General features: G+C 38.2%; 1 protein-coding gene across 6 annotated transcripts; it reads left to right on the forward strand.

Moving 5' to 3' along the window:
• The first annotated feature begins 2386 nt into the window (after positions 1 to 2386).
• On the forward strand, positions 2387 to 15852 carry anln (anillin, actin binding protein). 6 transcript variants are annotated; one of them, XM_053613248.1, is made up of 25 exons: positions 2387 to 2600; positions 6135 to 6285; positions 6677 to 7096; positions 7377 to 7711; positions 7811 to 8189; positions 8345 to 8544; positions 8636 to 8740; positions 9024 to 9120; positions 9322 to 9414; positions 9496 to 9731; positions 10058 to 10209; positions 10302 to 10443; positions 10537 to 10672; positions 10749 to 10937; positions 11407 to 11533; positions 11618 to 11666; positions 11748 to 11801; positions 12063 to 12095; positions 12592 to 12613; positions 12699 to 12811; positions 13072 to 13125; positions 13413 to 13499; positions 13624 to 13731; positions 13825 to 13997; positions 14204 to 15852. In XM_053613248.1, exons 1-25 carry the CDS (start codon positions 2583 to 2585, stop codon positions 14316 to 14318), a joined length of 3588 nt encoding a protein of 1195 aa, XP_053469223.1. In that variant the 5' UTR covers positions 2387 to 2582; the 3' UTR covers positions 14319 to 15852. The 6 variants fall into 6 exon arrangements, with proteins under 6 accessions (XP_053469223.1, XP_053469224.1, XP_053469225.1 ...); XM_053613249.1 differs by having other exon boundaries at positions 10061 to 10209; XM_053613250.1 differs by having other exon boundaries at positions 9511 to 9731.
• The last annotated feature ends 1461 nt before the right edge of the window (positions 15853 to 17313 follow it).

Raw genomic sequence — 17313 nt, forward strand, 5'->3', positions numbered from 1 at the left:
GACCTCCTTTATCTGTTGGCTTCTTGGCTATGCTCACAGTTGGTGTGTTTACAACAAAACAAGAACTGCATACAAGTGCATCTGATATCTTCTAACCTGCATCTGATATCCCTGTGAAATATGATGATCAATCCTTTGTTTTGGAGCTGATCATGAGGCTACAGGTCCAGGAGTGGATGACGTGAATTCATGAACATTGCAGGGAGACACAGTGTGCCAATTCCTCTGTTATTTGAACCCTACTCAAACTTGTCTCAGTTGAAGAATACTGTCCACATGCACCACCCTGAGGATATAAAGGTGTTTGAAATGTTCTTTAGATGAGATCAGATGAAGAAAGGTACAAACTAAGTATAACTGTACTCTGCATGGGGGAGGGTCCGAGATCCCTTATACAAGTGTTTCCTACTTTGTCAGACATGACCATGCTGTTATTCCCTACACAGGAGGCTTCACCAAATATTAATTATAAAGATGCCAGCATTGCAGAACCTTAAAAAACAAACAAACTATCAAATAATATGTGGTGTGTTTAAGCTCAGAATTGCTCACTGTATGTGTATATAGATTTTTGCTCAATTTTATGAGGTGTATGTCTGTAATTGTGCTGTTCACTGCATAATAACTAACAATTTTGATAAAAGTGATCCCCCCATCATCACATTAAAACCATGACAGAGTGTGCAACAATGGCAAGGTTGATTATTTTCGCACAGTAGTGCCCAAAATGACACTTTTTCATTTGTTACTGAATAGCATATAGTTCTTTTTAACTGTTTATGGTTATATTTAATGTTGTGGAACATCTGTGAGACAACTTAGTTTCTGTTATCGCTTACAATAAAGCAAAGTCCTCCGTTCTGAAGTCCCGTTGTGGAAAACCTACTGCCAGTTACAAAGAGCTGACACTGGAGACTCCTTCCATAAATGTAAAATAAGCATTTCTTTACAGAGAGCAGCCCCATAGCAACAATTCTGTGTTTCTTTGTTACATAACAACACATTTTACATATGTTTATATTTATAGTCCAACATACCATTTACACACACACACACACACACACACTATGTGTCTAGATAGATAGATAGACAGGCAGATAGGCAGGCAGACACACAGGTAGACCCTTACAGGTCAAACTAAACTACTGTCAGGGCTGCTGTTTCAGAAAATGAATCAACACCTTCTGACCAACCAGATTCAGCAGGGCTGATGGTGAGAACTAACTACCTTTCTATCCATTATCTCCAAAGTAGCATGCATGTGTTCTGTATAGCTTGTTGTTTGCTTGTTACGGTTAATTTATCCTCTCCTGCCTGTATCAGAAATAGTGGCAGCCTCACAAGGGATAGGGCAGAAACTGTTGTACTACATAAACATGACATACACCATGATTCACATTTTCCACTCAATCAACTGGAGAAACTACACAAAAATACAAACATATTATACATATTACACATATACATTATATTATATATAATATATATAATATAGATGTATATTATACATATACATATTATACATAGTAAAATGGTATAATAATATAGATTTAAAAAAAAAAAAAAAAAAGTCTGGGACATTTTTGCTCACTGAAGTGTAACTTTGGGAACCACTGCTCTATTATAAGGGTGCACGGTGCACCTACAGGGTTGGGGGTTCGATTCCCACCGCTTCCCTGTGTTTCCTCCGGGTTCTCTGGTTTCCTCCCCCAGTCCAAAGACATGCATGGTAGGCTGATTGGCATGTCCAAAGTGTCCATAGTGTATGAATGGGTGTGTGAAGGTGTATGGGATTGTGCCCTGCGATGGATTGGAACCCTGTCCAGGGTGTACCCCGCCTTCTGCCCCATGCTCCCTGGAACCCTGTAGGATAAGTGGTATAGAAGATGGATGGATGCTCTATTATAATATACTCTGAACCACAATGCCTTGCGTGTTTGTGCCTTCTATATAGCTTGTACTCGGTGTTAAGGCTGATTTATGTCCTGCCTGTGCTACTTTAGGCTCTTCAGCATTCAGGATTCAGGGAATGTTACACGAGCAACAGCTTTCAAACCCCAACGGCCTTTTAAGCAACTCCCTCATGGGATGTGCCAATGTGTCAAATATGGGGTGTAGCTCAAATACGTCCTCGATCACTTTTTCTATTCCCTTTTAGCTTTTCCCTAAAGCTTTTAGCTTTAAGACGTAACTATTTACGTCTTAAATCTAGCTCTAATTTTACAGCCTGAAATCATTTATATTATATCATTAATATTCAATTTTTATATGAATATTAGAGCGTCATTTGACAGGTTTATCCCCAACTGCCAGGCGGATTCCGGCGCTGAAGGGAGTAGTGGAAGTGGACAGTCTGTGTATGGGAACCGAGCCGATGCCGAGACGATGACGTATGCGTGACCGTTAGTGAGTGCGCAGTGAGAGCAGCGCTGAAATTCAAATTTTGAACAGCAGTAGTAGTGTGTGTGTGTTTGCGTGTAGAGGAGGATTTAGAAAGAGTTGACCTCAGATAGGTTATACAAAGAGGAAAGCGGAGTGTAACAGCGTTATTTATCTTGAGTTTAGGATTAAATAACGCCGGAATGGATCCGTTCACCGAGGTAAATACCTTCTGTTTCTAAAGCGACTACTAATACCTGGGACTACTAAAGCTAACTAGTCGCTAATGATGCTAATGCTATCTGACTAACTAATGACTCCAGTCGTTTAAATGTGAACTAGATGTGTAGCTGTTTTCCCCATAAAATGAAAACAAAAAAGACTAAAATATGTTGCTAGTTAACGCAGTTGTCTCTAGCTAATAACCAGCTAGTCATCCTACTCATGTCTTTGTTTAGCTAGTTCACCATGTTAAGGCGTGGTTGTCTGCGTCTGAGCCATTCAGAGTTTGTTCTGAAATTCAGATTTTTTTTTTTTTTAATTATTATTATTTATGGCTTCTCGGAGGTTTTGAATACAAAAATATGTCCGGGGGAGGAAAAAAAGAAAGAAAATATGCGCTCAAAACTATCTAACAGTATGAGCGTGTTATGACTTGGCTTATGCCCTTTTTCCAACCAATGAACTGGTTTAATGGTGTCACGTGGTAGCATTTTTTGGGAATGACAGTCAGTAACTGAAGTTTCCAGTCCTTGCTCAGAGGCTGCCAAACTGCATGAGCTCAGGGAGCATGTTTCAAAAGTGGAGAATGTTAATGGAAGGAACAGAAAACCATGTCAGTCAAAGGGGGGAGAAATTAGGGACTCCAAAGACCATATGAGTGTCTCTTTGTTTAAAATTGTGGGGGGGGGGTCAATTTTTAGCAGCCAGGGACCTGTTTATATGTTAAAAAAAAAAATTTCACAGCACTCATTGCACGACAACTGAACTCAAAACTTTTCAGTTAATTGACTATTAAGACATTGTGCTCATTATTTAATTGTGTATCATGATATTTCGCCTGTTCACTGGAGCCATAGAGTATTCATTCTTGAACTTCTCACTTGCATTTTTATTAAAAATGTCATTTCATTCAGGTTTACATTATTTATCAGCCGACTTTGTCATTGAGTTAATGAGAATTGGATTTTAACCGACAACAAAAAACCATTCACCAGAAAAGCATCTTAATATAAGATTATATAAGAGTTAGAGATGCACAGATAGTAAATTTCTCAGCTGATACGATAACCGATACTGATAGTTCTGCCTTTTATGCCTCCTTATAAATTAATAATAATGAATTCCACAATTCTGAAAGAAATGCAAATAAAAACTTTATTCTCTCCGTTTCAACAAGTTGTTTCACAGTAACTAGTCTCATAAACAGAAAACACATTACTCTAACATTAACACACAAACTAAATTCTGAAGATTAAAGTAAGATTTCTTAACTTATTGAATATCATTAATTCATATTAACAGAATTAATTGACTGAATTCTAACAATTCAGGGGGGGATTAGTCTCGCCCCCGAAACTGCTGCTCACTTCTGGTGTAAAATTTTAGCGGTGCAGAGTTTACAGAGCTTACAAACTGCAGTTTTGTCGTCATTCCACACAAGACATCTTTACACACAGCATGAAATCAATGTGTTTTCCCGCCCTCTTTTGATTGACAGGATATAATCGGCCTTGATCATCGGATGGTTTGTAAACTATCGGCCGATAGCCCATAGCGGGGGAAATCGCCTTTATCTGTCGATACCGATTATCGGCTGATACATCGGTGCATCTCTAATAAGAACACAAATATAATAGTGTTGATAATGGTTGGTAGTTATTGATTTGCAACACTGTAACACTCAAAATAATTGCACACCCTGTGCCCATGTCTCTCGGCCCGCTGGAGGTCCTGGGACCACGCCCTGAGAACCGCGGCTTTAAAGAATATCGATAGTGAACATTAAAATGACTCGATTAATACAGTGAGGACTTGCGTTACTTCATATCGGCCTCATTCTGTGATCTGTATTCCTATTTTTATTACAAATACAATGATAAAACGTCAGTTGAAACTGCTTTCTGCTTGTATCAGTTAGTCACACGAGGCACACAAGCCGGTGTGAGGAAGGAACTGAAACCTCTATTTTTAAATTCGTTTGAAAATAGTACAGCGTTTCTTTTTCAGACAGCAGGCTTAAATGAGCTCGTGATCAAGTAGGCTAACAAATTAGTTGAAAGTTGACTTTGTCAGCTGTTACAGAGACCTTTAGTTAGATGAACGTTATTAGTTAACCAAAGGGGTTTAATTTGGTATTAAATGTTTATTAAAATACCAATTTATTTGTTCGGCTTACAAATAATTACTTTCTATATTCAGACAATTTAAAAAATAAATAAATAAAAACACATGCATTGGGTCTGTATACAGATACAAATCTTAAATTTTTTTTTATAGCTGTACTTTTGTCACCATCCTTGTAGAGCACACTTAAAAATCTTTTGTCATTACATATATATATATATATATATATATATATATATATATATATATATATATATATATATATATATATATATATATATATATATATATATATAAAATTTGCATACATACATATAGGGCTGCAACTGACGATTATTTTCATAATCAATTAGTTGGCCGATTATTCCCACCCCGATATTACCTATTACGATATTACCTTTCTAAAATTCATACGCTAGATCAGTGGTTCTCAACCTTTTGTGAGCTTTGGACCCCTAGCATATTTCGAACAATCCACAAGGACCCCCCTCACTCCACAACAATTATAGGCAATATATTAAACGGTCATTTCTATATATGTTACTTTATATTATTAATATAACAGTAATAATATTAACATTAAAATTTAATCAAACATTTCCAGTTTTTTTTTTTTTTTTTTTTTACATTTTATTGTTGGTGTGACATTTAATTTGACTCTATGAATAATGCTTTGTTTATTTTATCCATCAATGCGACACTTGTCTACCACTCATAGGTTTTTACAAATTATCATTTCATTTGTAAATAAATTTTAAATAAATCCATCAATGAACGTGATATTTGTGAATAACCAAATTGATTAATTTTAAAACATCTCATTTGAATATGTTTTGATGCATGCATATATATATATATATATATATATATATATATATATATATATATATATATATATATATATATATATATATATATATATATATATATAATATAACATTTTAAAACTTTCCTACGGACCCCCTGCAATTACACCACTGACCACTAGGGGTCCGCGGAAACACTGCACTAGATGGTAGTGCATAGTGTAAGTGTATAGTACGTCATTTGGCATTTGGGACACAACTTTAGTATTTACTCTCCCAGGTGTGTTTTCGGAACAGAAGTAATGGAATGAGTAACGCGCAGACCAACTAATCGATGATGAGATTCGTTGACAATGATTTTCATAATCGATCATTATCATTAGTTGTTGCAGCTCTTTATATATAATATAATGTGTGTGTGTGTGTATGTATGTATGTATGTATGTATGTAAGTATACACACACATACACACATACATGCATGCATACATACATACATACATACATACATACATACATAAGTATAAAATCTCAATCTCCTGCAGAGTTTCCCTACAGAACTGTGTGTGGTTTTTTTTGTTTGTTTTTTAAACTGTTTACTCAGAAACTGTTGGAGCGCACACGAGCTCGCAGGGAGAATCTTCAGAAGAAGATGGCGGAGAGACCCACAGCAGCCAACCGGCAAATGACCAAGAGGTCTAGAGAGCCACTTACAGAGACAAACAGTGTTGTCAGCCAGCCACCAGCTGAAAAAGGTGCATATCTTGTTCAAATTATTTTTAAAGTTTAGATTAACTGCACAATAATTGCATTTTAAAGCAACAGGAAACCTCTGTTTCAAGTGGTCAAAATATGTGAATGGAGAGCTTTGTTTTTAATGCACTAGTCTCAGTATAACTCTATCTAGCTATCCATTTCGGTCCGTCATGTTCTCTTAAAAGCCATGAGTAAATACGATTCATTATTGCAGCCCTAATCTTGATCATGGAGGGGTTTTTTTTTTGAAGTGCAAGTCCCATAGCTTTTTATTTTGGCTGAAGTTAAAAAGTTTGTTGTTTCATTAGGAGAATGACCATGCTGTTGAAGGTGCTGTTATTTCACACTTTTAAAGTTGTCTTAATAAGACCACTTGTGTTTTTATTACAGTACCTCCCACCTCCAAACCCTCTCCTTCTAAGCGTCGCTGCTCAGAGGAGAATGCTCGTTTCACTGGGGAAGAGAACAAGGAGCCTGTTGCTCTTCAAGTCACAGCTTCAGAGCCTGCAACGGACAAGAAGCCGCCCATTGCACCAAGCAGTATCCACTCAGCTACAGTGGAAAGACTGGCTGTCCTTTCTAGCTCAGACTCAGGCACAGGACTTACAAACTCTCCTCCAGACATTGTGAAAATGGAGACTTGTCCTTCACAGATCCTAACAGGATGCACAGATAAGGTGATGAAGCGCTCTATGATGGAGGAAAGCAGCGAAGTTCTCAGTGGTGCTTCTGCTCTCACTACAGCTGCCAGCAACATGAAATCTCGTCTGCAGAGACTGGCAGAACAGAGGAACTACTGGGACTCGGACGGTAAGCCTGAGTCAGTTAGTTCTTGGATGAATAACTACCATATTTTGTTGCATAATTGGCCTATTAAGCTCTTTTGTGGTTGCTTATCGCCAAAGATTTGGTTCTGGGATTACTACTAAATACACCCTTATATCTTGTGTTGAATTAATTAAAATGTCAGTGGGACTTTTATTTATTCTTCATGTAATGGCTTCACTGTGATGATTACATGATCATAGTAAACAACATTGTTTCTTGATGTTTATATAAAATGTTCATTCCTATTGAACTGTATTTATAGGTAACTTTGAGCCAGTCCCCAACAGTGCAGCCCTGTCCCCTGTTAAATCCCAGAGGATGGAGATTGCTACTAATCCAGCTCCAGCCATCACATCAGAGAAGCCATTAGGTAGGAAGGGCAGACTGGCAAACCTTGCTGCCACAATCAATACCTGGGAAGATGATCTTGGGCATCCGTCCACTTACAGAGACGATGCACAAGGGCAGCCTGGCACAGCCTGTGTTCCTCCTCCAACACGTGTGGGAATGAGCAGCAGTGTCAAGCCCATTGCTGCTGCACAACAGGCTAAGTCTGTCCAGTCAGTTGCTAGCAAGCCTGTCCAAAGCACTCAGCAGGTGGGATACACCAATCATATTCTCATAGAGCATGAAAAAAGACCTTTTTTTTTTTTGTTATCCAGATATTAATCATGTTTCATGTTTGGTTTGTTATAGCCACCAGTTTATTCTCCAGTCAGATCATCCAGAGTGATTCCTCCAAGCCCCCAGAAGACTGAGGTGCCTGGGCCAAAAGTGACTAAAGGACCCCTCTCCCCTGCATCCAGCCCCCTGAAGAGTTTCTCTAGTCAGCACTCAACTCCACTCAAATCTGGAATAGTCCCGTCTTCTCCTCAAGCTACTCAGTGTTCCCAAAGTCCTCTGAAGACTCAGACCCCATGCAAAGAACTAGGACCAGGAAAAGTGGTTAATGCAAGTCCTGCAAAAACAAACATTCCTACCAACCCTTCCTCCAGTGTAGTGCGCACTCAGGCTACTGAGAGGCTGACCAAGGATACAACACCCCTACAGAAAAGTGGCCCAGTTGGACCTGCTGGTGAGTAACTCATTAAAAATGTGTTAAGTTGAATTTAAAGCAAGAAGGGTTTTTTTGTTGTTGTTGTTCCTTACTAAACTGCAGTTTTGCATGATTTAAATCTGTTCTAATTTGTTTTGTTCTGTGCATGTCCAAATCATCGCGTTTGTCCCTAGGGGGTGTTAAGTCATTTTTGGAGCGTTTTGGGGAAAGGTGCCAAGAACGTAATCAGGGATCTCCTCTTAACGGTGTGGGTCTGGCTCGTACACCTGCTGCTACACCATCATCCCCTCACAAATCGAGTCTGCTTCAGGAGAGTCTTGCTGTCCCACAGGGAGCTTCCAGTACTGCCCTCCTCACCCAGAAGCAGAAAATGGTGACTTATCTTAATTTGATCTCCTTCGTATTGTGTGAAGTGGCTCGAGTTCCAGATTTTATCTGACAAAACGGTTTTCTTTTGTTCTTAGGAACGTGAGGCAGAATTGGCACAGGTTCGCGGTCGATTTCAGAACAGCCAGGTGTCAAAAAGCAGAGAGGATCTCACAGAGGACACGAAAAACTCAGAATCTAAGGTTGCCAATGCTTGTGAACTGAATGGCTTGGTGTTGTGCGTGCGTGTGTGTGTGTGTGTGTGTATATATATATGTGTGTGTGTATGTATGTTTGTTTGTTTGTTTGTTTGTTTGTTTTTTGCTTTGTTGTTGATCACCTTAAACAGAGATGTTCCCTATACAGAACTCTTTAATCAGTCTTTATGAATTATGTCACCTGATATCCTAAATGAATCTCAAATATTACTTAAATACAAAGTGAAAGAAACACAGGTACGATTGCAAAATTCTTTACTGTCTGCAGGTGGTGGAAGACCCCAATAAAAAGTCTGTCCCAGAACTTAACGATGAGCCATCGGCACCACTCCTGAATAATCTGGAAAAGAAATTCAGTGAGAATGGTAATGTCTGACCTTTTTAAAAAAAATTGGTAAATAATATAATGTAACACGGCAGTGTTGACTGAGCAGTCCAGTATGGTTGGTAACATGCATGTATTCATTAGTACAAACACATCTTACTTATTTAATGGCCTAAGCACAATGATTTGATGACTGATTTCTACTAGAGTTATCTTCTAACCAGATTCTTTGCTTCATCAGAAACATCAAATATAAAGCCTGTACTGTCAAGCCCAATGAAGAAGGTTGAGGTTTCTCTAGAAAAAGCAGAAGTAGATGAGCAAAGAGAAAAAGGCAAGAATATTAAAAGTTCTCCATGTTGCTTGTCATGTTTGCTCAACTCATAATCGTGTGTTTGCGAATGTTCTTGAACAGTTCGTGATTTTGCAGAAACTGAGGAGGAGATGCGTGAGATCGAGATGAATGTCGATGCCTCCATTAACTCTGAGGTCATTAACAATCTGTTTGAAGATGTTTTGGAGGAAAATGATGAGCATAATGCTGAAGAGGACGAGGAGGAAGATGCTCTAAACATCTCCTCCATGTCTCTCCTCGCCCCACTGACAGAGACTGTGGCTGCTGTGGTCAAAAGCCCTGAGAGGAAAGTCATGGTGAGTCGAGCACAGGATATAGGCCGTGTCATTATTATGCTTCGATCTGTAGTGCCAAACTTTGGATGACCACATTTCTAATTAGATTTGTATTCTCCTTAAGCACTAAAATCAGAGCATAGAAAGCCCAATTAGTTAAATTAGGTGTGTTTTTAAATGAACTCGCGCAGTTCTGTGGCCATTCGGCACTAGTGTCTGACACCACTGCTTCACAAGCCTGGTGGACCACAAACTATATTTACCACCTAAATATTACACACTTAATACAGTATTAGAATAGTACACGTTTTTATTTCCGTACTGCATAAGTTGTTCTTGTGGTGTAGCAGACATCAACCCCGGCCAGCTCATTTATTGAGAAAAAAGGGACTCCTGAGGGTGTATCCAGGCCCACAAAGTTCCAAAGGACACGAATGCTTCGTGCTGGCTCTTCTGACAGCATTGAAGCTCTAGAAGAAGAGCACAAACTTCCCTACAGGTAATCCTGCAGTACTACGATTAACTATAAAGCTAAGTATAATTAATCAAACTCCATCATATATGTTTAACGGGTACCGCCTTTTATTTCAGCATCGATGCATACCGATCAACCAGAGTGAAGGAGACTGAGAGACCTCAGGTGAAACAGGTGATTGTGAGGAAGGAAGATATGGCGCAAAGAATGGAAGAGCCCCGGAATACCAGTCACATTAGCATTAAACAAAAGATGCAGGTGATTCAAAGGAACAGTGGTTTTGTCTGGGAAAATGTATGTACTTGTGTGGTTGGTTAGTTTCATGGAGAAAGGTCTCGTTTGTGCTTTCAGGCTTTGACCAATGAGATGAACATGCAGCAGACAGTGATCCATCAAGCCAGTCAGGCATTGAACTGCTGCACGGACGAGGAGCACGGAAAGGGCTCTCAGGTGGAAGCTGAAGCTGAGAGGCTCCTGCTTATAGCCAGTGAGTGACCAGTGATGGGAAGGTATCTAGACCATTGCCTTTTTGTATTAGAATTAATGGCCTGTTCTTTCTCCAGCTGAGAAGAGGGTGGCTCTGAAAGCTGAGCTGGATCGACTGAAGGCAGAGGGACCAGCGGTTCAGAAGAAAAGCTCTTCCAAAGCGCAGGATGACATGGGCGTGCCTGCCTCCAAGGGCTCCATCTCACTTCAGGAGCTTCGATTGCCTCTTAAGGCCGACTTTGTCTGTTCTACCGCTAATAGGCCCGGTACAGCCTCTGTTACCTAATTTATTTTTAAGTGTTCTGTAAAGTGTCTGTGGCAAAAGATTACATATCAGAATTAAGTATTGATGATGTGAAGACTACAGCACTGATATTGTAATAATCAATGCCAAAATGCAGCATATTGCAGGTATACTCAGTACTTCCTTATTTATTTATTTGAATTTTTTTGAAGCGCTGACTCTATTTTTAAAGTAAAAATAGCTGATTAGGACAGTGAAATGTAAATTTTATTTATTTTATTATTTTTTTTAACATTTGGAAAATATCAAGTATCATGATAAGATTTTTTTTTATTATTATCAAAAGATATATTGCACCCCAATCAAAATACACAATTTGCAATTGGTGTTTTCAATGTTTTCAGTTTCAAAACTGGTTAATTAAGTGTCATTTATCACTGTTCAGTGGTTACGTTGATGATCTAATTTTTTATTTCTTTTTTCCTTTTAAGAGTCTGGAAGCCATTACTTCTTCGTGATGATCCGTGCTGGAGCTGAAAACACGGTTGCTACTCCTCTGGCCAGCACCAACAATGCACTCACTGGGGATGCCTTGACCTTTTCCACCAAGTTCACTCTGTGAGTCTAAATTGCTCTGTCACCAGTGTGGATATTACTGCCACCTTTAATTACATTCATTTTTCCTTCTTTTTCAAATTTCAGGCCTGACGTGTCCAGTGACTTTGAGATTGATATTGAGGTCTACTATCTTGTAAGTACATTTTTCTTCCTCTGTTTTTTAAACATGCATGATTTAGACACTTTTTCAGTGCTAGATATTCTGTTTTCTCAGGTTCTGAAACGTGAGCTTTTCGTTGATAAAAGAAAGAAGCCTGCTAAGTCCAAGGTACAAGTCTTTCCTTCTTTTGTGTTGTGTTTTTTGTTACTACTTGGTGCAAATGAAAAATATAGGGTTTTGAGAATCTACTAGCCTTCCTTAGTGTGCTACAAATGTGAGACTTTAATGTTTTAATATGATTTTAATTAGACTTCATGAGCAGTGGAGTTTTTTTGTATATTATGATACAAACATGTTTTAGATGTGTAAAATTGTACACTTTAAGTACTTTGGGTTTGTTTGAACAAAGATTTTGTCTTCTCCCGTTAGGCCATCACTCCCAAGAGATTCCTTGCTATCAGTGTAAGTAAACTCTGGCAGTTTCTTAATTGCTTATGTAGGGTCACAAAATGCACAATGTTCTGGGGCCGTATTCACACATAATCTTATCTTACCACTAAGAGGCAGTAAGGAGCAGAGAGTGCTCCTAAGAGGCACTGAAAGTTTCTAACTAAGAGTTTCTCCTTAAAATGTATTCACAAATGTGCTGAGAGGAATTCTTACTAAGGAGTTCTGAACCTACAAGTAAAGGGTTGATCATGTTGGTAGCGATAGTGATTGGCTGATGTGGTAGCAGACTGTCATTTTAAAGCTTAATGTTATTAAATATATTAGACAATCCTGACTACAGTGTAAGGGGTTTTTTTTTAGTTGATGGCACATGTAAAAATACATTTTTAAAAATGTAAATAATCTGAATATTCACCACATTAAATTCATATTTATAGCAGTCTGTTGCCTACAGGTGTTTATTTCTGTGACATTAATGATCGACTTTTTTTCCCCTCTTCTATAACAGAAAAGCAATCTCCAAACACCTGGTGAGTATTCAGTAAAAGCAAAGTTTAATTTTCATTTATTTATTGCTGTTTGTATGTGTAGCTGGATAACCCTGTGTGTTTGTAGTAGTGGCAAGCCCTGGGGGTCCGAATGCAGTGCGCTCCAGTAACTTTGCTCTTGTTGGATCGCACAAGTTAACCTTGGCTTCTATTGGAAAAAACAAATTTCCTCTGGAAAAGGTAAACTTCATGGTGTGCTTTTGTATGGTCTGTGCAGTCAAGATAAAAAAAAATTGGTTTTGGCATGATGAAAGAAACTTAAAAAGGGCTTTTAAAAAATGTTATTTTCCCATGGGCTTGTTCAGGACACGAGAGTTCTTTGTATGCACTTAATTTGCATGTTCCCCAAGCAAAGCATTAAGTTCTTCCTAATACTAACATGATGTAGTGCTATTTGTAGAGGGCATCTTATTTATGCGCACTCATTTCTTTCTTTATAGATCAAATATACAGGGTGTGAGAGCAGGCTTCTCAGTGATATGTTTCAGAATAAGGTTTTTATATTCGTTCCACGTTCAGTAACACGGGATGGCTGCTTATTGGCTGCTTTGTCTTAATCATATTTTGCTTTGCAACTCCTTCAGTGTGTTACTAACCCAAGTCACTTGTGTGTTCTCACTTCTTTACCCTCTCAGTGGGTGTTTGGTGCAGACTGTTGTCTCTTTTCCACACACACATTGCATGTGCTTTGTTTCTTCTTCTTTTTTTTAATGCTACATGTTCAACTGAGAAACTGTTAAGCAAATTATCTGAGCTCGCATTTTCATCTCCAAACATCCAGGTCCCTTTTCTCTGTCCTTTGGAAGGCCATATTCACCTGAAGATGCAGTGTGAGGTCGACTCGCACGTGCAGGAAAGAGGCTTTTTGGTCAGTGTGTTCAATATCTCTTGTTTATGGATCACAAAATAGCAATACTTTATTATGTGTATTATTGCTTTGATATGGTGTATATAAATAGCATTTGCACTGACACATCTATCACAATTTATAGACCATGTTTGAAGATGTCAGTGGTTTTGGAGCCTGGCATAGGAGATGGTGTGTCCTCTCAGGATACTGCATCTCCTATTGGACTTATCCTGATGATGAAAAACGCAAGGTAGACGAAATAAAATGGGATTTCATCAGTGATAGATGTTTGACAAATTAGAAAGATAGATAAATTATTAAATGCGTGAGCTGTTTTGTGCAGAATCCGATTGGTCGTATCAACTTGGCAAGCTGTACAAGTCGTAAAGTGGAGCCTGCAAACCGCGAGTTCTGTGCCCGGCCCAACACCTTTGAACTGATTACAGTGAGACCACAAAGGGACGATGACAAAGAAACTCTGGTCAGCCAGTGCAAGAACACCATGTGTGTCACAACGTAAGACCCTGCTCAGTACATGCTCAGTACAATCTGGGATCTATAACTCCTGAATAGTTAGTAATATTCCAACCATCACTGATAATATGTGAAAAGATAAGCAAAGAAATGCTCGAAAATATCGTGCAAGGTCTAGTATGTGTTCGTCAAGAAATCTCAGTTCTGGAACGCACCAGTAACTTACGCCTTCATCTTTTAACATGCAGGAACTGGCTTAGTGCCGACACTAAAGAAGAGAGAAATCTGTGGATGCGGAAGCTCAATCAAATCCTAGTGGACCTGCGCATGTGGCAGCCAGATTCATGTTACAGGCCAGTGTGACCCTGACCGAGACGAAGCTCACGGGTCCTCATTCTGCACGAAATATCAAACTGTTTGCTGAGAAGTGCAATACAATATCAAAGTTACAAAATGTTTACAGTGGAATATAAAGTTAAGGAATTGTATATTTGACTGAAGTCACGGACACGAGGAAATTAAAATTCGATAAAGCGATGCTCAACATTTAAACATTTCATTGAAGAGAATAATCCACCTCACATTGTTTGTAAAGGGCACATTCTGATGTTTAGAACAACTAAATGGTGACTGTACAGCTTAACATCATAAACCTGAACAGTGTATTGAATTATAAATCACAAATGACTGTTTACAACATCGAAAAGAAAGTCATGTTCATGGTTTTGGCATGAGGAGAGAAACTTTTTTAAAGTTTTATTTTTTTTAACGGGCTTTTTCAGGACACGAGGGTTCTTTGTATGCACTTAATTTGCATGTTCCCCAAGCAAAGCATTAAGTTCTTCCATAGCGTCACACTGTAGGTTTTCACTTAAGTACAGGAAGCAAGATTTAGTTTGATTGGCAGAATTATTGCATTTTAAAGCTCTAGACTATATATATTGAACAATTTCCTTAATAAAATGCAGTTGGTTTGCATTCAGATATGTAAAGTTTCTGCTTCAGTATTTATATTTAAACCAGAGTCTGCCTAACTGCCCATATATGTGCTGTAATAAAAAATATGGAATTAGTAACCGCTTCAGTTATAGTGGATTAATGTGTACACAGAAGCTTAAGCCACACTAAAGCGTATTAAGTATATTCTTTCCAGTGGTCCTCCATATAATCCTAATACACGGGACAATGTTTATTTAATATTAATAACCGAATGTTTGCTGAACACGATATGTTGAGAACTACAGCTCCTTGGATCTTATTAATACATTTTCAAGCTTCCTGCTTACATCTTGGATATCATTTAGTTTTATGGTGTGACTGTACCTTTAGTATTGAGAGCATGTCCTTTTGAAATAATTATGAGGGTTGCTTGGTTTGCTTTTATTCAGGGAAATTTTTATTCTGGTTTTATATATTCTCTGTGGGTTGGACAATGTAAAAGTACTTTATAAACATATTGTGTATGAACAGTTGAATTGAATACAAGATTGTATTCTGAGCTGTTGAAACTACTATTAAAGTGCACACCTAATGTCAGTAGCTGCTTTAACTGTTCTAAGATGAAAGATCTACATCACAGTTTCATTTCGAGTGTATGTGAGGTATTTAGACAAGTATAGTTGTTATTGACACAAAGCAGACAATGGCTTTTTTTTTTCTTTTCTTTTTTTTAACACTTTATACTAGCATTTTATTATATTGTTTTGACTTAAATGCACACAGATGCCTGCTGAAATGCCTTAATAAATGCCTTGTGGTTTGCAGTGATTAGTGGACAAGTTTGCTTAAGGCACTTGAGTATGCTTCTTGGTTTCCCACCCTGTTTTAAACACTCCAAATGTAGTGTCAAGATATATGCAGTGCTGACATTCCAATAAAAGCCAGCAGCTTTAACCAATATTGTGTATGGGTATCACTTTAATTATACATTAATCATTTTAGTTTACATTCTCAGTGATGAAAATATGAGCATGTCACTCAGTACCTTGCTGATGTACACTTTAGCTGCAACTGTGTATTCATACTAGCAAGCAACAGGCAACCAGCTATAACCATCTATAAAACTAAGCTTTATAAAAGAGTGGCAAGCCATAGGATATCCCATTGGATGTTTGCCAAAAAAGGCACGTTGTAGACTCTGCAAACAGGTGGAAAAGGTTCTCCAAAACTGACCTTTCTGGCCTTGGTACAAAGCACTATGGAAATCCAACTTAGCTCATCACCCTTAGAATACCATCCCTACAGTGTAGCTTGGTGGTGGTAGGACTGTGCCCTTGGCCTGTTGGTTGCTACTCTGACTAATGCATATACTCTTCTCAATATGTTTTCCAATAGTATATTAAGTAGATTATAAATGTCACATTTACATGGTATAAAATTAATTCATTCATGTGTACTGCATGTTGGAAGCGGCATTTATATATTTTAACCCTGCTGTTCTGTTTGGGTCAAAACGGTCCATTTTGAAGTCTTAATGGACGTGGAGCAATATTAGATGACTAAATGACCTTTCTGTTATTAAACTTTGTTTGACTTATTTTAGATGATTTTGCCCTGAGGATAACAAGGTCAAATAAAAAAGGGAAAATGAATAGACTAAGTGGCAAATAGGGAGAGGGGGGGAGGGGGGGAAGAACCCACCAAGAATAATCCACCAAGAATAATCCCCAATCATGCAATGTACTGTTTCCATCAATCCTGCGTCTGTATTGTTTATATCGTGTATAAGGGTGAAACATGGGACAACAACTAAGTACACTCTTTAATAAAAGTCATATCGGGTCCTTTCCAAATTCTTAGGAAGTTAAGTGCATGAACCCTTCTTCTAAGAGTGTAGTGAACCCAACATAAGGGCTGGATGTCATTATGGTAACCTTTGTTTATTTTTTGTGCATAGAGCTAAATTCGTTATCTCCTAAATTTGCATTTCCCTGAAATTTGCGTGTACTTCCTGTCCTATTGGTATTAACATAATGGTGCTTTCACATGTACCTTTACATTTATGACAGTTGGTAGATATTTACATTTATCCAGAGCGACTTATAATTCTGATTTATACAACTCATCAGTTGAAGGTCCTTGCTCGTGGGCCCAGCACTGGTAGCTTGGCAGTGCAGGGATTTGAACTCATGACATTGCTCTCAGAAGTCCAACATCTTAATACTGACTTACCACTCAGTATAAAGGTGGAACAACCAGATGTTAATTTTAAGGGGGCAATTAGTTTTACACATTGGCGATAGGTGTTGGATAACTTTTTTTTTTGCTTAAAAAAATAAATGAATAAAAACTGTATTGTCTAAAACTATTTAGTATGAGATATACACAACAGAAGAAATCAAATACTTTTTCACAGCAC

This window comes from Ictalurus furcatus, chromosome 24, assembly GCF_023375685.1.
Source record: "Ictalurus furcatus strain D&B chromosome 24, Billie_1.0, whole genome shotgun sequence".
Classification (NCBI taxonomy): Eukaryota; Metazoa; Chordata; class Actinopteri; order Siluriformes; family Ictaluridae; genus Ictalurus; species Ictalurus furcatus.

What these genes read in the sequence shown, in the direction of transcription:
- anln (XM_053613248.1), top strand. An exon ending in CCAGCCACCAGCTGAAAAAG is followed by an intron (nt 6,286 to 6,676) that starts GTGCATATCTTG and finishes TTTTTATTACAG; the next exon opens with TACCTCCCACCTCCAAACCC. An exon ending in ATATTGAGGTCTACTATCTT is followed by an intron (nt 11,667 to 11,747) that starts GTAAGTACATTT and finishes CTGTTTTCTCAG; the next exon opens with GTTCTGAAACGTGAGCTTTT.